Source organism: Physeter macrocephalus, chromosome 6, assembly GCF_002837175.3.
Source record: "Physeter macrocephalus isolate SW-GA chromosome 6, ASM283717v5, whole genome shotgun sequence".
Taxonomy (NCBI): domain Eukaryota; kingdom Metazoa; phylum Chordata; class Mammalia; order Artiodactyla; family Physeteridae; genus Physeter; species Physeter macrocephalus.
Window position 1 is genome coordinate 17,607,796 of NC_041219.1, and position 22,388 is coordinate 17,630,183.

The window sequence follows — 22,388 nt, forward strand, 5'->3', positions numbered from 1 at the left end:
CTATACACATGGACTGAGGGTGGATGTGGCCTGTTCTCAGAAGGAAGAACAGGACACTGTTCACCAAGAAGAAGGGGTCCGGAAAAACCAGTCTGTGACACCAGGCTAAGTAACTTTTCAAACATTTTAAGTTAACATTGCCTCATTTGATCTTCAACACAACAGTTTGTGAGAAGTGTTGTTATCTACCAACTGTAGGTAAAGAAGCTGTGCTTTAGAGAGGTTAACTGGCCAAAGGTAAGACTCTGGTGTTAGTAGAGGAACCGGGATTGCATCATTCAGGTGTGGCTGTCACCTGGGGCAGTACAAGTGTAGGCTTGTGAGCAACACCCAGGCTGGAGGCGTCGATGGAGAAAGCATCTCTTGAGTTGCAGGTGTCAAAGATGATGACCACAGAGGTGGAAAGTGTAGAGAGAGGGGAGGTCAGGAGACAGAACCGAGAGAGAAACATCCACATTTGGGAGAAAAATCTGAAAGAGATGCTAGCCAAGGGGAGTTGGAAAGAAGTCAAAAAAGATAGGAGGGGAATGGGAAGAGTAATGTGTTAAAAGACCCAAGGTAAGACTTCATAAATGTTTATTATTTTGTGCTGAGAGTGTCATAAAAGCTTAAAGGAATTTTAAGTGAAATAGGACCATGGTACTTAGATTTTTGAAGGCTGTATATATGTGAAGAAAGAGCACTGATTTTGCATTGATGGCTAGCACTAGTTGTTTGGTGTTAATGGTGATAATACTAATAATGACAGCAGCTAACGTGTGTTACATACATTACATATAACAATGTGCTTTTTGCTTACTAACTCCTTTACTCCTCAAAATGGTCCTATAAGGCAAGTACAGTTATTATCCTTATTTTGCAGATGAAAAAACTGAGGTACAGTTGGCTCCAGACTCAGTTTTCTTAACCACTGCATTTCACTGCCCTTTCTGGGCATAGATAGGCGTGCTTGCGTAGCACTGAAGCAGGGCAGGTTAACAAAAGCCATGCTCTTTCTTCTTTCTCCTGCAGAACAAATTTCAACCCATCACCTAAAAGAAAATAAAAATTTTTTTTTAAATATAGAGTTTGGCCTTTACTTACTTTTTAGTAGAACAATTTGAAAGTACTTGGGGAGAGTGTGCCATTTGATGTTTGGAGAATCTAAGCATCATTCCTCCTCTGAAAGACTGATGGCCATCAGTTTTGTGGGTGCTCATGACTGAAAAGGTCAATGGACAGAAAAAATAGTAGTGAGAGAAACCCACACAAGGACAGTTGGGATGGCTGTGTCATATCATTCATCTGTTTTACGTTTTACAATAGCGTTGGCCTTTGTCAACATTTTTTAAAGGAAAAATCATAATGCAGCAAAAAACAAAGAGCCACAAATGAACAAAACTGAAAACAGATTAAGACCTCCTTGAAAGCTTGAGAGACTGGATCTTTTTGCTTTAAAAGACAGTCTCTTGGGCCTGTGTTCTCTGGAGAATTCTGCCTACAATTGTTTCTTTCCCACACCTGCTGCTTCAATGTTCTTCACCTTCCCTGCAGTGGAAAATTTCCCAATTCCTTAGTGTCTTTCTGAAATTTCAATACCCATTCACAGAAGTAACATCAGAAATTATATCAGCATGACATTTTGTTTTGAGTTAAGCCTTTTCATTGACTGAGAAATAGCAGGTCTCCCTCTTTCAGTTTTGAACTTGAATAAGAAAATGCAAATAGATGAGAATCTATTATGTTGAGTGTTGAGCGACCACCTTTACTTCTCATTTTGCTGGCAGATTATTCAGATTCCATTAAATCCCTTTTGGTCTGTATCTTTCTTAATATGATGTGAGGGATGCGTAATGCATCCCTTATCACTGACTTGCATGTGTGACGTGACTTATGTACTAAAGCCCAGTACAATTTAGTCTTATTTCATGTTCTTTTGCCGTAACATTTATTGAGTAAATAAAAACCTGGCCAATAATAAGATAACGCCCATCAGAGAATTTTATCAGACCGAAGTCTCCCTTAGTGCAGTATGTTTTGAACATGGGTGGGATGTTCCTTTGCTCTTCTATTATTGTTTTATTGACACCGTTGGCCTTTAATTCTTTTTCTACAGTGTAAATTTAGGGCTGTGCCGCATCAAAGGTTTTTCTCACAATGAAATTATGAGATTTGTTAGTTTTGTTCTTTGTTTTGAAATTCTTGTTTCATGAGAGTTAGACATAGTATATCTTGTTGGCTGCTGCAGATTACTCGATTTATTGCTACGGATATAAGAAATTCTGGCAGCTTTGAACAGATTTTTAAAAGTGTGTTTCTTTTTTTTTTTTCCTTGCCCTCAAAAAGTCTTTACAGAGTTAGTTATGAAGCTGAACTAATAGCATGTAGAAAACCTGGTTTAGGGAACATGCATCTCCATTCTATAAGGATCTGCCACTGAAAGGGTGAAGTATTGTCCTAAACAAAATGTGCTTTTCAGCTTTTCTCTAAATTAGCTAAGCCTTATCCCACAGTGCTTTGCTGTTGAACTTTCTGCTGCCGTGACTTTGATAGTATGAACGTTTCTGCATTGATATTAGAGAAATTCACATCAATATCTAGGTTAATGTTTAGTGGAGGCCAGTTGGCTTTTCATTCTCAATGGCTTGAAATCAGCTCTAACAACACTGGCAGTTTGGCAGTTTTTCATATTTCTTTAAAATTTTAATTATAACCCATCAAGTCTTAAGCAATTACTTCTGGGGTAGACTCTTGATGAATGTCATAACAGGGTGTTTTAGTTTAATGGATCCAGACTAACATCTGTTTCTAATATTTTAAAAGCCAATTTATATGGAAATTCATTTATACACAGTCAATACACAGAGCCTTGTAAAAATCAAAATCAAAATGGAAAATCAAACCACTGTGATATAGTAGGTCTTCTGTTAACAAAGGATTTCACTGATGAGTAGATTCAGCTGTGCTAACACCCAAAATATTGCAGCTTAAACAAGATAGCAATTTATTTCTCATACTCAGGTAGTTTGCCAAGGGCTGGTATGGTCTACCATGACAGGGACTCGGTTTCCTTCAGTCTTATTGCTCTGCTGGCATGACTTCTAGTCCTAAGGACACCTTATTAGTCACGATGGCTGCTGGAACTCCAGCTATTACATCTGTGCTCCAGCAGGAAGGGGGTAGGGGTAGAAGAGGGAAGAATACTAAGCTTTTTCCTTTTAAGGATACGTTTTTCTAGTAGCGCATAGCACTCTGCTTATGTTCCACTGACCAAATATTAGTCACTGGCCAAATACTAGTCACATGACCATATTTAGCAGCAAGGGAAGATAGGAAATGATAATTTTTTGTCCAGAAGACATGTACCCAGGTAAAAAACTAAAGGTGTTTTTTGAGTATGGGAAAATGGAGAATATAGACACTGGAGACTGTAACATTGAGTACTTTTTAAAACCTGATTTTGACAGACTTTCTGCCTTTTATTGAGCATCTAGAAAAGTCAGCTCGTTTTCATAAGTAGACAATATATGCAGAAGGACTAGCATAGTGTTTGGCAGAGTATATAACCAACTACTATTAACGTATGTTGATGTCTGTTTTAATTCCAGCTCCCAGATGCACCTAATTTCAGAGGTTGTGGGTCAAACTGAATTTTATAAGGGACTTTTTGTAGATTAGAATACAGTCTTTGTAGAATAATAATAGCAGCAGCTCACAGGGCCAAGATGTTCTTTGCACTAGGTCTCCAGAACACTCATGTATCTGCAAAGCAGTGTTCTTTGCTTTTTTTACACAGTAGATAAATGAACAATTACAAGGGTTAGAAATGTGGAATCTCGGGCTCCTCCCCAGACCTACTGAATTAGAACCTTTACATGCCTGTTAATGAGATCCCCAGGTGATCTGCATGTATGGGAAGGATTACTCTGGGCACAGATGTTCTACCTAAAATTTATTTCTGCTAGCGGGGGGCTAGTCCTTGCTCTAAGTGTATCCCCTGCACCAGTATCACCTGAGACTTTGCTTTCTTAAAAATGCAGATTCTCAGGCTTCGTATCAACCTGGCACCTGAAATCTGGATTTCTAGCCAACATGCCACACGCGGGCAGTTGTTTGGCAACTGCTTTATTGAACCTTAAGAGTTAAGCCTATAACTCTGCATTTATTCTTCAAAGGTATTTGCATTCAAACAAGGAAGAAAGCTTTTGAGGGAGAGAAATACAGCCCTAATAGCGGATCTAGTAAGCATTAAGGGGAGGATCTGAATTCAATCTACCTGTAAAGGCGGCTCCAAGGCTCATTTGCATCAATCATGTATACCTGGAATCCCATCATAAAGCCACGTGATGACAAAGCCACGTGATGACAAAGCTACGAAGGAAGGCAGTGTTTTAGCAGTATATTTTAATAGTGTATTTTCTTCTTTCTTTCTGTATTTTACATTAGATTTCTGTTTTGACATTTTATTTTATAGCCGTGCTATCAAGACTAATCAGGACCTTCTCCCAGAAACCCCATGGACCCACATTTTCTACAATGATTTTTGGGGGACACTGCTAACCCACAGCGGCAGCCACAAGTCCTACCGGCCACTCTGCACTCTTTCTTTCCGCCTGAACCATGCCATCGGAGGGCTGAATCCCTGGAGCTACCATCTTGTCAACGTGCTCCTGCATGCGGCGGTCACTGGTCTCTTCACGAGCTTCTCCAAGATCCTGCTCGGGGATGGATACTGGACCTTCATGGCTGGCTTGATGTTTGCCTCTCACCCCATCCACACGGAGGCGGTGGCAGGAATCGTGGGCCGGGCCGATGTGGGGGCCAGTCTCTTCTTCCTCCTCTCCTTGCTCTGCTACATGAAACACTGTTCTACAAGGGGCGCCTCGGCCAGGACCTGGGGCTGGTTCCTGGGGACAGGACTGTGTGCCGGATGCAGCATGCTGTGGAAGGAACAAGGAGTGACGGTCCTGGCAGTTTCAGCCATTTATGACGTCTTTGTCTTTCACAGGCTGAAAATGAAACAGATCTTACCCACCATTTACAAAGTAAGTGATTGTTGGTGCTTGAGCATTGGATTACTGATTCCTCTCCTTGCTTGGTCCCTTTTCCCTATTTAAAAAGCAAATGTGTTCCTCTTCAAAGAGAATTTAAAGTAAGTTACTTTTTGATCTTCGGGAGGTGGAAGTGTCCTCTCTGACCTTTCCCTACTAACTGGGTGTCAGTCACGGATTATTTTATTTCTCAGGTTTCTTATTTTCATGGTTTCCAAGGGGGTAGAAGGACAATTCTGCCTTGTAAAGAATATGCATCTTTATTATTTATTTAGTTTTACTCCTCGATTTCAGCCCAAATTCCCTGTAATCCAATAAATTGCCTCTAAAAGGTGTTTGAAAAAAATAACACAGCTGATCATAGAGCTAGATGCTCGACTCTGTCAAGAGGAAATCCTCTGCTATTTGTTAATATTACTTTTCCTGAGCTGACTTTGGAAAACAACCCTCTCTGCAGTGCACTGGGAACTCACATTTTTAAATCATGAGTCATATTCACCTTTTACTGATGTAGTGTATAAGAATAGAAGAGTCAAAACAGAAAATGGTTATTGTAAGTTTTGCCCTGAGGCCAATTAAGACCTTTGCTTCAGGGCTTAATATGTGTTCTTCTGTATTCCCTTAGTGGTTGCAAATGCAATGTCGTCTGAAGGTCACAGAAGCACTTTCGGATCCCATGTACTTAAAGAGGACTGAGCAGTTTTCTGCTGGTGTGTTTGGGTGGACCAACACCTCTTGAGAAACTGCCTCCTTCCCATCTCCCCATCCTCCCTCCCTGGCAATAAACTCACCCTTGCTTTAACTTAAGTATAAAGACGGAACTTCGCCAGTGTTGGCAGACCTCAGCAATTTTCTAAATCATGGACCACAGCCAGCTCCTCCATCCTTTTGGACACTCTTAAGCAAGGAATTATGGTTTAGAATACTGACCCTGAGAAAGCTGTCAAGTTTTCTAGTTTTTACCACTTTTTTCCTCTCAGTTCTTAATTTTACTTAAAATTCAATTGGGAAGAAATTGCAATAAAGAACAAAATTGAGGGAAATGGAAACATTTATTTTTATTTTATTTAAAAAATATATTTATTTATTTTTGGCTGCATTGGGTCTTTGTTGCTGTGCGCGGGCTTTCTCTAGTTGCGGCAAGCGGGGGCTACTCTTCGTTGTGGTACATGGGCTTCTCATTGCGGTGGCTTCTCTTTGTTGGGGAGCACGGGCTCTAGGCGCGCGGGCTTCAGTTGTTGTGGCATGCGGGCTCAGTTGTGTCTCCCCGGCTCTAAAGTGCAGACTTAGTAGCTGTGGCACACGGGCTTAGTTGCTCCGCGGCATGTGGGATCTTCGCGGACCAGGGCTTGAACCCGTGTCTCCTGCATTGACAGGTGGATTCTTAACCACTGAGCCACCAGGGAAGTCGTTGGAAACATTTATTTATTTTTAAATGACTTTTTTTTTTAACGTAGGAGGCAGAGTAATTACTGCTGTGCCTCTGCTCTGCAGGGAACTCCGGTGTCTAGTGCTTAATGAAGTTCTTTTGTGATTTCGGTTAAATGCTGAAACTTTAAAAGAAAACTCTGTTTGGAGTTTGATGCTTTGCAAACAACATATGGTTTGAAAGTCAAGCTTTTAATTTCAAATCAATTTTAATTAGTCTCTCAAGGAAATTTAGCGAAAATAATCTTTTTCTTTCCTTTGAAAACCATGCCATCAACAATAGCCAGTTTTCTTGTTTTACTGGAAATACAAATAGAGTAAGTATAAGTCATGGTCCTTGTCCTGTGCAGGGTGAGAACTATTTGGGGATGCAGACTGGGTGTTTTAAGACCTTGCGTTGATAGCCTGTGAGACACTGTGGTTTCTCCTACAGAATTTTCATGTTACCATCTCATGAATTAGGAAATTACCTTGGTATGTCAATTCAGGACTTGCTTTTAGGACCTTTGAAGTTCTCTTCTGAGAAATTTTCAGGTCTGTAAGCCTGTTTTCAGGGATTAAGTTGCTGATTGATCTCCTTACTATAAATATGTCCCATGCAGTATTTGGGACATACTTATAATAGAAGATTATTCTCTGTTCATCTGAAATTAAAATATAACTGGGCATCTCGTATTTTATTTGGCAGCCTTAGTCATGCAACTGCTGCTTCAGAAAACGAGAAGTGCCACTAGTGCAGGGGAGAAGAACTTTTCTCTCCATCTAAGTTCTTTGGCTGGCCTAATAATCAAATTGCCATAAGACAAATTAACAGGAGAAAAACAAATTTAGTTTTGTACATACAGGACCCCCTCAAAGACAGGAGAAGCTCCTCAACAGTTAGGCAGTTGAGGTTTCTATGCCATCCTGAGCTAAGGAAAAGGGGGGGAGGGGTCTGGAAATTGAGAGGGAGGAAGACGATTCACAGGAAGACAGGAGGAGCAAATGTTTGCCACGCCGGACCAAAGAGTCTTCCTTATGTAAAAAAGTTATCTTTGGTAATAACTCTCTTCCTGGCACAGGCTAACTAAATTCTTTTAGGCATTTAAGAGGGAAGTAAAAACTTCTTCGTGAGTCTGTTGTGCCTTAATTGTCTTCCACTCCATATAACCCACATGCCGAAGTGGCACATTCTGCGGCAGCCTGCCCCGAACCCCATCAATGTGAAGGAATTCATAAGAGTAGAGAGTGTGAAGTCCCCCGCACTATGGGAAAGGACTTACTGGCTTTGAATGTTCAGTGTCTTGAGAACTTTTCAAATGGAAACTTGCCCAGGCTGTCTGGCAGCCACTGCTTGCGGACAAGGGAAGTGGTCAGGGCAGCAAAACCCTTCATCTGATAGTTGCTATCTCAACTTAGCTTTTTCTTTCATTCTTAGGTTTTGGGCCAGTGAGCTTAATGAGGACATTGGGATAACAGACTTTACAGATCTGTAAGGAACCCTGAGACCATCTATGCCAGTCCCCTTGTTTCCAGCCGAGGTGTAGAGAACCAGAGATGTGAAAGTCACCCAGAAAATGGTGGAATCACTAGGGCTAGAAGACATATTTCTGACTGTCTAGTGATCTTACACTGTGAAGGTGTGAAGAGGAATAAAGAAAGTAGTCAGATGACTCCACAGTAGAGAAGAAAATAATAGGCATTGAATCTTAACGTGCACTGGCTGAGTCACCTTGGACTAGTTCAATGACCTCTTTCTTCATGTAGAAATAGAGATAATTAATGTTCTCTCCTAGAGATGTTAGGAAGATTATGTGAAACTGTAGAGTGTTCATTGTGAACTGGGTGCCCAATATTTGGAAGTCACTTAATGCATATTAGTTGACGGGAATGAAGAAATATCAGTGGAAATTGTAATTCTTTATCTCAAGAAAGAGAAGGCCAAAAGATAAATTTCTACTAGTCTTTAAACATGCAGTGGTTTGAAAGCATATGAATTAGGAATCAACTAAAGCTGAAGCATGAATATTTAAGCAAAAACTTTCATTTAGAATTTCATGACTATGGGGCTTATAAACACTGGCATAGATTACATATGGAAGTTATAGAAAAATTCCATATTCTGTCTTTAAAATAAATAGATTTCTATGCCTGGGGTGAGTTAGAAGAGACTCTGAAGGAAGTGGATTAAAAGACTTTTTCAACCTTAAACGAATAATCGTCTTAAATGTCTTACTAATTAACTCTGCATCAGAGTTATCATAGTTGGCCAGATGAAATAAACTTCCCTGCCTTATTAAAACATAACTTATATATAAACAGAAAAATCCAGTGCACAAATGTTTACCTCTATTAGGCAAACTAGAAAACCAGCCAAATACTCAAAAATCTAAAGATGGTGGTCCTCCTCAAGCTGGAAATTATTAAAACCAGAGGGGCAAGGCTCTCCATTTTTATAGTTTTGTCCATAATGTTTTTCTCATAGCAGTCACACTCAGCTTCTTCCTTCACATTTCTTCAGAAATGTCAGAAGTTAGAGGCCTATCAGATCCAGGCCCCAAAGTCAAATGCACACCAGGACCAGGCAGAAGGGACTGTGGTGAACTAGAGGTTATGCTCTCCCACTTGTACTTCTCTCCATCCCATTATTGCAATAAGCAAATACAGGTTTCAGTTTCGTAGAGGTTAATATTTTTCTAAGACAGACAGACATCTGGATTTTCTATGACATCTCCTGTTATTTATTATTGGTTCCTAATTTAAGAACAAATATGCCCTGTTTGGGCCAGACAATATCCTTGGGATGACTGAATTTGGCCAGCAGTCTTGGCTGCCATTTTTTGACTTCTAAGATTCATGCAAGGGATGCCCGTGTCCATATGACATGTAAATTTTTTGTAGTTCTGAAAAAGAAATATGAAAGTTTTTTCTTCGATGAAGTGTTTGAAAAACAGTAAGTACCCAGAAAATCATATTTTATTTAGTATTTGGTAACCATGTATAGTGTTTATATCTGCCAGGCACTCTTCTGAATATGTCAAAATATTAACACATTTAACTTATTTAATAAATGCTTATCAAGAGAGTAATATGACTTATGAAATAATGTGGTTGAATATAATATGAAATAATATAGTTTTCAATAGTCAGGAAGATTTCTAAGAAAACAATATAAAATCTTCAGGAATGTGTATGAACAAAATTAGAGTTCCTAACTATTTTTTTGAAAATTGCTAAATGTTTTAGATCTTTACTTCAGCATCTATTTAATATGTTTCCTGCATTATTCTTGGCATCTAGTGCACCATTTGGCACATAGTAGGTACCTAGTAAATTATTGAATTCACCCTTGTTTAAGATTGACTTTTGAAAAGGATGTGCCTGCAATGGTAAAGTGAAATCCTGTACTCTCCCCTTTCTACAGTGAGGATTTCATTACTGGTTAGTGAGGTCTGGAAGGTAGGATTGGAAGAAATGCATGTCAGAAAAATGTTGAAAAATGAGTTTTCTTGACCTCTCACCAAATGATTATTTTAGCCTTTCTTAGATGATTTTCACTTACTTTTTGACAACATAAAACTAAGTAAGGGGAGTGGGGAACCCTTGAAACACACTTACACTAGCCTTGCAAATAAATGCTAGACTTTTATCTGCCCACAAAATATTTTACAAGTCTCCCATGACCCCAGGAGGTACATGGGTAATAAAATCAGTAAAGGCAACATTTTTCTTTCTTACCCAACATCAGTCATTGCTTGCCTAGTGGCCATTTTCTGTGCTTATTTAACATCTGTTAACTGTTTTAATGTGGAAACACCCCCCCCCCCACTCTATTAGCCTCATAATCACTTAGTCAGTTACAGGTGGGGAAAAAAAAATTAAAAAGGAAGGAAATCTGAAAGTGGGTGTAACAATTCTAATTATAGCCCAAAATAATTCAGAAAAATGAAGGCTTTTGAGTTTGATCTTTTTTAAGACTTTCTCTAAAGATGACTGCATTAATTTTGCTGTAGTTGCTTCCAAGATGTGCATTATCTGGACAGCCTCCTTCAAATAAAATCTTGTGGCTCTATTTCATGTAAACAAGATAAAGAGACTATATTATTAGGGAAATGGGAGGCATTGCCACTTTCGAAAAACAAGTCATCTCTGTCTAGAAATAACTATTTTAATGCTAAGCAGGATGTGTTTGATGGAGGTTGCCTTTGTTGAGCAAGTTTACCTTTATCTTGGGTATTATGTAAGCTGGGCTCTACAGCGGGGTGCAGTGATCAGACCCACACTAACAAACAGTCCCATATTTCCAAACCATTTACAGGGTTTATCTTGAGAATGGTTTCCAAGGGTTGGGGCTTATGTTCTGTTGAAGGTTTGGGTTTGTCTCTGTCGGAACACTGAAGACATTAAACGTAGTGCTTCTTTATATCATACTATTTTGTGTGACTCCCCGTGTACCGAAGAGCCAGCGCATAGCCTGCAGGTATTTGCACATGAATCCACATGTGCTTTTTTATTTGATTAGCTGCTCAGATGACATTGGTGGAATCTGTTATCATTTATGTCTCTGTCCCTTTTCTTTCTAGACCAGGTTGTGGTTTTACACAAGATGTGACCCTCATATCCATTGCCTTGAATGAAATAGGATATATTTGCTCTTTCTGATTGTCTTTAATCACCATCTGTGCCACTCCAAGTAGTGTTCCTGCTTTCTGAGGGTTGTCTTTTCCCTCATTTGCCTTACACTTGACTTTGTGAGAATCCAGATATAGCAAGATACTCCGATTCTGATCACAGTATTTCCTCGCATTATTGAAACTGGAGGACTGTTTGTCATTCAGTTACAAATGAATCTGGATTTCCTCCAAGTAAACTTGTTGTAGCATTTAATATTCATGACCTGTAGTACTTTAAAACTTTGAACTGCTGCCAAGACCGCTAACCAGATAACACCACAAATAAAGTCGAGATTCAGAAATATTTTACAATTCAAAAAGTCAAAGATTAATAAGGTATTTTATTCCTGCAGGTTGGCTTCCTCGCTCAGCTGACTTCAGATGATTCTGTATTCTAGTTGTGGTTTAGGTTCCAGTTGTTTAAATTTGGGAAGCTGACTACCCTTGCAGGTTTCTGTAATGCTTGCATTAGAGTGTTAATACCTGGGACAGTGATCTATTCACAAATTATGATTGTTTTTTTAAAGATTCATCTTCGTGCAAGGCATTGTGTTAGGTGATGTGGGGAATCAAAGGTGAATCGAAAAAATTCTGCCCTGAAGGACATTTGAGAGTAGTAGGAAGTGGAGAATAGTGCCTGCCAGTGTAGAACTGAAATTCAAGCTGGAGAGTGGTGAGGGCTGGAGGGGAGGCCCTGGGCGCACTAGGGCAGTTTAGAGGAAGGGGAGGTGACTTTCAGCTGAAGTACCTTCAGGAGCAAAGGTGTGTGAGGAGGACCCCGGAGGATTCTTGGGATATGGGCCTTTATAATGGGACAGACGAGGAAGAACGGAGCCTGAGCCTTACACAGAGGGACACTCAGAGGAAGTTACTGAGGAGCATTGAGCAGTCCTTTTGGCAGATACACAGAGCACCAGAACCTAGAGAGGAAAACGAATCAGGAAAGGTAGACTGAGACAGCTACTGTGTCTAACGACGTCGGGGCCTTTTAAGATAAGTTGTCACCGCGACAAAGATGGAAAATGATGCATGGCTTTCAAATGTGCTAGCCCTTGGACTGGTCCATGGGAGAAGCCCGAGAATGTATAGGCCAGCTCTTCTTGGCCTCTTGAAGAACTTTCTTTTCTGTTCTTCCCCTAAACCTGAGAGAGGGTCCCTTGGGTGATGAGATTAAGGATCAGACTCAGGGGTAGAAGTTGTATCTCATTCAGTGAGTGTGTCTCCTATCAGTGTTTATTTCGTTCTTTAGCATTTAAAAGAAAAGCAGTTATTTTCTGAAGGCTAATATTGTCGTACTTTTTACTCTGTAATATTTGGCATATTATTATATACTCCTAATGAGAAAAACAGGGAGTCCTTAAGGGCTCTCTCCTATGTCCGTTCTTCCAGTATTCCTGAAATGTGTTCAGATATTACTGTGAATGGCCACAAATACAAAATCCCTCTTTGTTTTGTACTCTTTCACAAAGGAAGACAGAAAAAAAATTTTTTACAGGACGGAATAAAACACCCTATCAGCACTCAATTTCAGCCAGTTAACTGAGTACACTGTCAGTGAAAATGACACGCAAATTGGACCTTGCGATGAATAAATAATGAGTCTCATTGAAATCATCTCTGCTGTTCTCATAACACTGTCTGGGATGCATATTACATCACTTGGCTCAATTTTCGATAACCTGCTGCCTCAGAGGAATCAAATTGACTGACGGGATCTCATGACTATCAGGTTACTCATATTCAGCTGGGTTCTGTCAATTTCACAGAAAATGATGTGGTTTGCACAAATGTGAAATCCATTGTCATTGCCTAGAAGTCAGATTCCTGTCTTAAATGCATGGAACAGTGGAAATGCTAATTTAGTGTTGATTTCTCAAATGAAACTTAAGCTGTAGAAAGCTGGATTTCCAGAGTACATTAGAGATTCCTTAAAAGGTGTGAGCAGGGTGGGAGGTGGGTTGGATAAAACTGAATATTAAATCAAATTCATTGATCATTAGAATATCTGTGATTTATGATACTGTGGTAAAGGTTGCATGGTGTGATGTTTTATTTTTTATATCCAGTTTCATACCTATTGATCACAGTATTCCTTTCTTCAAAAAGGAAAATAAGAAATCAAAAGGGAAGAACAGCACTTTCTAATACAAAAGTCTACAGTGATTTGGTGCTAGGAAGGTCGATGTGCCCTTGCTCTCAGGGTTTGTCTTTACAACTCTGCAGTACCCAGATGGCTCCTGTATGCTCTGTTGGTCTGATTACAACTCTTGCATCAAGTGAAATAGCATGAATTCAGAATTTAATACATGTTTCCTCAGTAATTATGGCCTTGATTAGTGAAGTCAGTGTTTCTGTTCCAGAGGACACTTTCTTTCTTTCTCCACATGTTTATTCATTTCATTTCAGGAAATCGAATAAAATGCAAAGATCATAATGCTTCTCTTTGGTATAATAGGGGAATCTGCAATACCTGCCTTTGGGTATGTGGTTGTCGTTTTGCTTATAATTAATATAAGATTCAAAGAAAACAGCAGGGACAATATGAGAAAAATGAAGGACATGTAAAAACAAATAAATGACTCTTAGCTTTTAGTATATGAAGAAATGGAAGATATATGTAGAATTTCCATTAATGTATTGCTGAAGATAACTACATACCAAGTACATTTAATAGTCTTTGATTATATGCAACATCATTTGTGCCTGCTTAAAAATAATTAAATTTTATGTATTTAAAAACAGCAAAAAAGAAAAAACCGTAATATTTTAATTTTATGAATCTTGAGTCATTATACCTGTTAGCAGTACCAACCCAACCTTTTGAGGGCATTGTCTTAGTTTTTAACATATAAGACACTGAGTGTCTTCCCCCTATAAAAGGGTGTGTGTGTGTGTGTGTTTTGTGTGTTCTATCAGAATACATGTTTATGTAATGTAGTCGGATTATACCAAAGTTATACATGAATGATTTGAGTGTATTTCCATAACTTTTATGAAATGGAAAGCTCCAAATTACATAGGATTATTTTTTCTAATTTGAAGATTCAGGCAAAAATTTGCCAGTTTATGTGTTCCATCGAGTGAAGTTTCTTTCTTAAAATCTCATGACATAGTGTGATAAAAAGTTAAATATATCTAATACTATAAAAACAAGTGATGATCACTTTGAAGAACGACTTGGTGATTGGCTAGTCTTCTCACGTATAGGTGCAAGTAAGGCTGTTTTGGAAAGGCTGTAGGACTGGAACATGCAGACTTAGATGTAAATGATATGATTTTAGATAAAGTACTAAACGTATTGAACATCAGTTACAGGGTCTGTGAACTAGGAATATAATATTTGCCTTGCCAAGTTATTGCCAGATATGAATATAGTAAGTGTACACTCTTCAGCCAAGTTCCTTTTCTATAGTACGTATCATGAGCAGCAGCATTTTACCGCATTTCCACAGCATTTCAATAGCAGTGAACTTTTTGTCTGTTGTTTTACAGAGCGCTCAATTAGCATAGCTCCGGCTTTTCTAGTGGGATGCAGGGTGAAATGTCAATCAAATTGTTTGCGATCCTATGCACCGATGCTGACAATTTAAAGAATATTGAGAAGAAGACCTTTCTTAAGGATAATTTTTCCGAACAACACGATTTGATCATTTATCTTTTGTTTGATTGAAAATAAGTACACATACTCATTCCTTAATTTTTCTCCATTGATATCTTGCCATCATCTCATACTTTTATAGCCTGATTTTTCCCCTTCAGGCTCAGGATGGTGCTGTTGCTTATATATATGAAAGTAGAGGGGAGCCGGGCCTTTTCTGGTCTGCTCCCCCCCACTACCCTGTTTCCTGTATATTTCCTTTTGGTAAGGTTTATAGTAAGGAAGATTAGTTCAGTAGCTGCAATAGCTTGCAGCGTTCAAGTCTCATTCTTTGGAGAAAGAGGAAGCAGTTATCACCTAAGGGTGAATGTGCATCTCTTTCCTCCTCCTATTCTTCCCCAGCCTGGCAGCCAATATTGTGGCAGCTGATTCCAGAATCTTTTATAACAAACCTTTTCAGGGAAACATGGAGGCTGCTTTTTGCTGTTGTTATTGCTGCTGTTCCACAGTTCAGTTTATTTCCCTACCTCCTAGGGAGAGCAGAGTAAGCAAAAAGTTTTATATTTAAAGCATTACTATTTTCTGGCTGCCAAAAATTTTATGAAATATTTCAGACATCTTAATAACATTCAGACCAAATTATTTTTACAGAAACTTAAATCTGGTAACTTGGGCTTGCTGAGAAAAGTCTATAGGTAAAATTAGTTTTTGATTTCAGAAAATTCAGTATTTAAAAATCTGGTTTAATTGACAGATAATAACAGGGGTGGGTGGGGGATGGTGACTAAAGATTAGGATTCATTATGGGTTTCCAAACTGGGATGATCATCAGCCTCTCCTGGGGAAACTGTTTTAAACCAGAGATTATAGCCCCAAACTGGAAGCTACTAAATAATAATATTTTGCTCTGCTTATTTTTAGTTTGTTTTTGAGGTGTTGAGGGGGAGCTGGTGGAGAGGTAGCGGGAAAGAAACTACTATTTATTATTTACTTATGGCTGCACCTCACGGTTTGTGGTGCACGACCTTCAGGATCTTAGTTCCCCGACCAGGGATTGAACCCAGGCCCGTAGCGGTGAAAACGTCGGGTCCTAACTACTGGACCACCAGGGAATTACCAAGAAACTCCTTTTTAAAAGTTCCTGCTGGGGCTTCCCTGGTGGCGCAGTGGTTGAGAGTCCGCCTGTCGATGCAGGGCACACGGGTTCGTGCCCCGGTCCGGGAAGATCCCACATGCCGCGGAGCGGCTGGGCCCGTGGGCCATGGCCGCTGAGCCTGCGCGTCCGGAGCCCGTGCTCCGCAACGGGAGAGGCCACAACAGTGAGAGGCCCGCGTACCACAAAGAAAAAAAAAAAAAAAGTTCCTGCTGTTGTTACCAAACCCAGGTTTGTGTACTTGCCGCTCCTAAGCCAGTAAGTCAAGAGGCAAGTGTCAGTAGAAAGCGAAGGTGCTCTAATCAGAAAAACTGGCAATCTGGGGAGAAGGTTGACTCGTGTCCAGAGACCAACTCTGAAGATCCTGCTCAGCCATGGCAGTTTTTATTTATTTATTTATTTATTTTTAACTTTTTAATTTTTAATTTTTTAAATTTTTTAAAAATTAATTAATTTATTTTTGGCTGCATTGGGTCTCCGTTGCTGCGCATGGGCTTTCTGTAGTTGTGGCGAGTGGGGGCTACTCTTTGTTGTGGTGCGTGGGCTTCTCAATGCTGTGGCTTCTCTTGTTGTGGAGCACAGGCTCTAGGTGCATGGCCTTCAGTAGTTGTGGCACATGGGCTCAGTAGTTGTGGCTCACGGGCTCTAGAGTGCAGGCTCAGTAGTTGTGGTGCACGGGCTTAGTTGCTCCATGGCATGTGGGGTTTTGCCAGACCAGGGCTCGAACCCATGTCCCCTGCATTGGCAGGCGGATTCTTAACCACTGCGCCACCAGGGAAGCCCAATGGCAGTTTTTAAAGGGAAAAAATGAGGGAGTGGGGGAGAATCTCAGTGAATCGTCAAGGCAGGAGGTTGGGTTCTGCATCATTCTTCATTGTGTGCAGACTGGGTGGCTGTCTCTTCAGATGTTACCTTGCCCGTGTGATCTGTCTGAAGAATTGCTAAGGGGGCTATTGCCGGTAGAGTGCTAGTCATTTTTTAACAGATTAATTCTTCATTCTTCTTTTTAACTAGGAAAAGAATCAACAGGTTAGACAAGGCATGGTGTGCATTCAGGAGAGCATAAGTCAGGGGTTAGTTTCATTTGCTTACTGATCTCATTCCTATAATTAGATTCTTTTACTGTTAAGAGGGGAACAGAAATGGGAAAACAGGAAAAGGGCAAAAGAGCTGATTTCACTGTGATTTTGATGAATAGCTGGGTTTGGGACCCACTGGTGCACATCGAGAATCTGATACCCCATACAATATTATTAAACATTTTAAGATATTCATAGGGCTTCCCTGGTGGCGCAGTGGTTGCGCGTCCGCCTGCCGATGCAGGGGAACCGGGTTCGCGCCCCGGTCTGGGAGGATCCCGCGTGCCGCGGAGCGGCTGGGCCCGTGAGCCATGGCCGCTGGGCCTGCGCGTCCGGAGCCTGTGCTCCGCAACGGGAGGGGCCGCAGCAGAGGGAGGCCCGCATACCACAAAAAAAAAAAAAAAAAAAAAAAAAAGATATTCATAAAGACACAAGATTTTGTGGCTGGAGAAGGATATTAGAAATTATCTATCCATATGCTACCCCATCTCTTTTCACAGAATTTGGGGCCCACAGAAATTAGTCACAGGATAAGTCGAGCATAGAGTTGGCATGGTACCTCATCCTTCAGGTCCAGTGCTTTTACCACTGTGCACATTGCTTCCCTGCCTTTAATTTATAAAAACTTGTTACTATGGAAATACTTTTCTATTTGCCACTTCAGACTAGAGACTTGTAATGGACTGCTATGTACCATCCCTCAAGTATGTCATTAATTAAGACTCTGCGCTTCTTATTTCACCCTAGGTTCTTTCTCTTTTGCTGTGTTAATAATTCCACGGCACCTTTTGAAATTGAGTTGGTTTGTGTTTTGTTATTGTTTTCCTCCCTGCCAGGCCCATCTTTTTCCTATCCCTGCCCCTTCCTCCCCCACCCCCCTGAACTAGCTTCACTTAAGGGCTCAAATATTTTTCTCTTGCTATTTTAGGGCTCCAGCTTGATTTAAGCTTGCTTTCAATAGGAACATATACTTTTGTAGCTACCAGAAGCTGAATACAAAGTGACTAAAATAGAGTATTTTTCTTCCTGATTTGGTTAATTTCCTTTACTAACAGGATATTATGTTTGGAATAGTTTACCCCTCAATAGAGGGGTCTTCTCTTTGAGGATGCTGAGTCTGAGATTGGTCTAGAGGTGGAGAAGTAATAAATACTGGGGCACCTCCTTTTTGACACCCTCTTCCAACTCTCCAAGGTACCACGGCTCAAACTTGGAGAAGAAAAATTTTAGGCATTAGCAGTAGACTCATCAGCTTGGTGTATCATCATTCACCCTGGCACTTGCAATTCCAGGAGTGTGGTGGACACCACTTGTGTCTTAAAGATGCTTAAAGTTTCTTCTGACCATATGATACGACTTTAGTTTCTCACTGTTGGGTGAATATTCGAATGAGTGACAACCCTAATGTCAAAAGTGAGGATGGTTCCAAAAATGAAGGTAAAATTGCCAGAAAGGAGAAAATGCAGAGGTGCCAATTGAAAAATGGGCAGGCTGAGTGAGAAAAGGGCTGAATTTAAGCTGTCAAAGCAACAGCCGAAAGTTTCTGGTTCTTGGACAGGGTAATTTGTAGTCTTTGATTCTTTTGCATTCTGTAGTATAATCTTCTCCTTGGCTCTGCTGACTTCCATATTCTTTAAAGAGGACGAGAAATACCCAATTTGAATTCATTAGCCTTCATTTGCATATACACAGAGCTGGTGGTAATTATGATAACAACCACCATTGATCAAGGCTTACCGTGGTGTGCTAGCAAAGTGTCTTCTGTGCATTTCTTTGTTCGATTCTATGAGAGTAGGTATTATTAACCTCATTTACAGATAAGGAAACTAAGGTTTATAGGAGTGAAATAATTTGCCCAAGGATTCAGAGAGTGCCTAGGGGAGAAGGGATCTCCTTCCAAAGTTTTGACACCAAAGTTCATGGCCTTTGCATTATACTGTTTTTGTACAAGTTTGGTTAAAATGGAAGATGCAAATAGGATGATGAAAGAATCAACGGCTTTCTTATTACTTGGTCTTGGGACCAATGCTGTTTACCTGGAACAGCTTTAAATACAAATAACCTGCACTTCCACATGCAATAGCTGATTTTATGTGTGCTAAAAATACAAATATGGATAATATATTATCCCAGTCCCTAGGAAGTATAAGACGTGTACAAACGCTATCACTCTGCCTTAATGCTAATAGAATTTCATATAAAGTGCACACGTGGCTGACAAATTTATTTAGTCTGGTGAGGGAAGAGTCTTGAGTGACAGAAAAGCAGTGGCATCTCAGTAGCTCTGCTCATCCAAGATTTTGTTCTGTTTTTAACTATTTTTAGAAACATTTCATGTGGGTGCATTTAACTTGGGTTCAGAGTCAACTTCCATTTTTTTCCTCCCTCAATACCTGTCATGTGACTAGAAGTTTGCTACATGCTTTCTTATTTTTTCATTTTTTGAAAAATAGGTACTGAGTATCTTCTGGGTATGAGGCACCTTTCTAGATGTGGAGGATAAAATGTTAAGAAAACAGACAAAATTTCTGTTCTCTTGGAATTTACATTTGTTTTCTAATTTAACCGTCACAGTAGCGCTGTGGGGTCATTATTTGTACCCATTTTACAAGAGATTGAGTGAATTCCCCTGAATTGATTAGCATGCAGTGAAGCTAGATTTCAAAGACAATGCTAATTGTAAATCCAGTGATCATTTCCAGTGCAGCTCATTCTTTCAGTTGAGTTCCTTCACGTAATATGTGGCCTGATTATTTAAGGTATTATATGAGTAATACTGATTTTGTGTGTGTGTGTGTGTGTGTGTGTGTGTGTGTAGCTGGTTTAGAAGCCTCCTCTACAACAAGGACTGGATTCTCTTTTTCTTTTGCATCTTCCTGTCCCAGAAGAGAAATAGTCATTGAGTATTCTGAGCTTGATCATTAACACCCCATTGGCTTGCAAGGGCATGGCATGTCCACCATGGCTTTGTCCTACACTGAACAGATTTAAAAGAGAGGCCTTGTACATCCCTCCTTTGAGGTTGGACTGGGTTAGATTTGCTTCTGAAGCTCCTTACAGCTCCTCTCCCTCCTCTGAAATGCATGGTGTTTCTCAAAAGCATGCAAAAAAGAATTATCTGGAGTCAGTTCACAGTGAAACATTTGGTTTGGCTCCGAATTTCATATTGCCGCATCACTGCTAATCAACCTTATTAACTTATTTACGTGTATAGGCAATGCATTCCTAATGGCTTTATAAAAGAAAAGATGAGTCTGTGATACAGTGGTTGTTTTATAATTCAGGTTAAAAACTTTTTCCTGTAAATTTCATTAAAATTATAAAACAGCTTAGAATAACTAGCAATGTTGTGATGCCAACAAGTGCCTATGTGTCTTAGTGGGTCCTACCCTGCACAGGATGTCGGGTCTTGTTGGACGAGGATTGTAAAGAGTGTTTTTGGAATCTGAGCTTTCCTCTATTTCTATAAAGAAGGGCTCTAAGTTCCCTGATGCACTACCCATAAGCTTTGAGGCCAGATGTAATTCTGTTTTTCAAAAAATTATTTGGAAGTAATGGTGCATAAACTCTGTATTAGATAACACCCCCAATGTGGCAACATTTCAAGGTAAGAAACTTTTAGTATTTCTGCAGGGAAATATGTGAATATTTACAATAAATGGCATAAAGACTGTAAATAGCCTCATGTCAGTTCAGGTTGGGCTTTTTTTGTATTTTTTTGACAGTTTTATTGAGATACAATTTGCATATCATAAAATTGGTCTATTTAAAGAGTATAGTTTATGTTGGTTTTGAGTGTGTTTACCAAGTTTTTGCAACTATCACCATAATCTTAATTCCATATTTTGAAATTAAAATGAGGGAGTTTGGAGCTGTAGTTACTGTTTTTAGAAGATGTAGGGTTGTTGTTGTTTTCCTTTTTTTTAAAAAAAAATTTTCAGGTTTAATAAGATCTGTAGAAAAAAGTTCTGACCTCAATCCATGTAGTTGGTTAAAGCCTTACTGAGACTCCTGCATGTTTTTACTGGTGTCTTTAATATGCTTGCCTGTCTTATTTACTGTTTAACAAATTGGTTATGGAGTTTGGGTAATCAAGGTATCTTCCTTGGGGTTATGTTTAGGTCAGAATGCTTGGATCCTTATTTTGTTTTTTCAAAATTATGATAAATTGTAGGCCCCTACATAAATGCAATTTTCTGCAGTAAGAATCTGACATCAGTATTTGATTGCTTTCTTGACTGTGTTTTGTACATGCAGCCCTTGGTTCTTGAATGAGTAACAACGGCTTATAGTGTAAATAGGAATCGAGGTACTTCTAAGTCTTTTCCATATATTTGCCTCTCAGTGTGTATTACATATGTCTTACACATGCAGAAGTAATTGTGTTCTATTTAAGTGCATGTTATTGACTTTTTTTTTTAGCTGTGACCAGGGGTTTTATCAAAGTGTAAAGGTGCTTATAAAATCTAAGATGGATCCAATTTCCATACCTTTACTTTTTTTTAAAAAAAGGAAGCATATTTTTAGACAAACTAAGCATATTTAAAGATGGAACAGAATTTGGAGTATTTCTTTACCCCTTTAAAGAAATGGCCATCCTAAAATATGTCCCAGCTTATTTCCTAGAGGTAGATTTACTTTTGAGCAGCTTTAAAAGAGAAATAACATCAAGTTAATTATGGGAGAACGATTCTATAAAAATTTAATATGCCATTAAGACATTTGCTGATTTACATCAGACTTACATAAAGGTTGTTTGAAGCTACACCTTTGCATCCTGCTGGTGGCCTTTTTCTAGGTTAATTACACGTGAGCCTCTGAAAAATGTTAGATATTTGAGAGAAGTTGTGATTTCAGAGAAAAGGGAACACGCTGTGAAAAGTATGGCCATGTGGCATAATGACATAAATCCTGCAGTTCTAATCAGGAGGCCTGGGTTCTCACAGTTTCTGCCACTACCTGCTTGTGTAATTGTGGACAAGTCATTTAACCTCTCCAGGGGTTATTTTCCTAATACGGGAGTTTCTGGGGATGCTTCAAGAACTAAATTATATCATACTATTTTTAATCGTAATTAAAAAAATAATTTTATTGCTAATCTTTTTTTTAGTAAAATCATAACTTTCTCTGTCTTTGAAATAATCTGATTGGAAAAATGGAATTATTATGCAGATATTAAGTTCTTCATTCATTGCCAGAACAGAAGATTAGATCCCCAAGTACTTATAATAATATTTTTTGAGGACCAAGCATTTATTGCAAACTGAAGTGGGCTCTGTGTTTTGTTTCACTTTTCAGAGGAATCTATTTGTATTAAAATATCTTCATATCTCCCTTTTATCATGATGATTTGAAGTTATTTTTTTCATTATCTTCTAAACTCAAATACAGTTAACACTTGGTTTTCTGAAATGGATTCTCCTAGAAGTCCATCATACTTTCTAATTC

At 39.3% G+C, this 22,388-nt stretch overlaps 1 protein-coding gene across 1 annotated transcript in view; it reads left to right on the forward strand.

The window, feature by feature from the left end:
• Positions 1-22,388, forward strand: part of TMTC2 (transmembrane O-mannosyltransferase targeting cadherins 2) — a 439,654-nt gene that overhangs the window by 156,732 nt on the left and 260,534 nt on the right. The window contains exon 2 of the mRNA XM_024122944.3: positions 4,454-5,024. Coding sequence (XP_023978712.2) covers positions 4,454-5,024 — 571 coding nt within the window. The remainder of the gene's footprint in view (positions 1-4,453; positions 5,025-22,388) is intronic.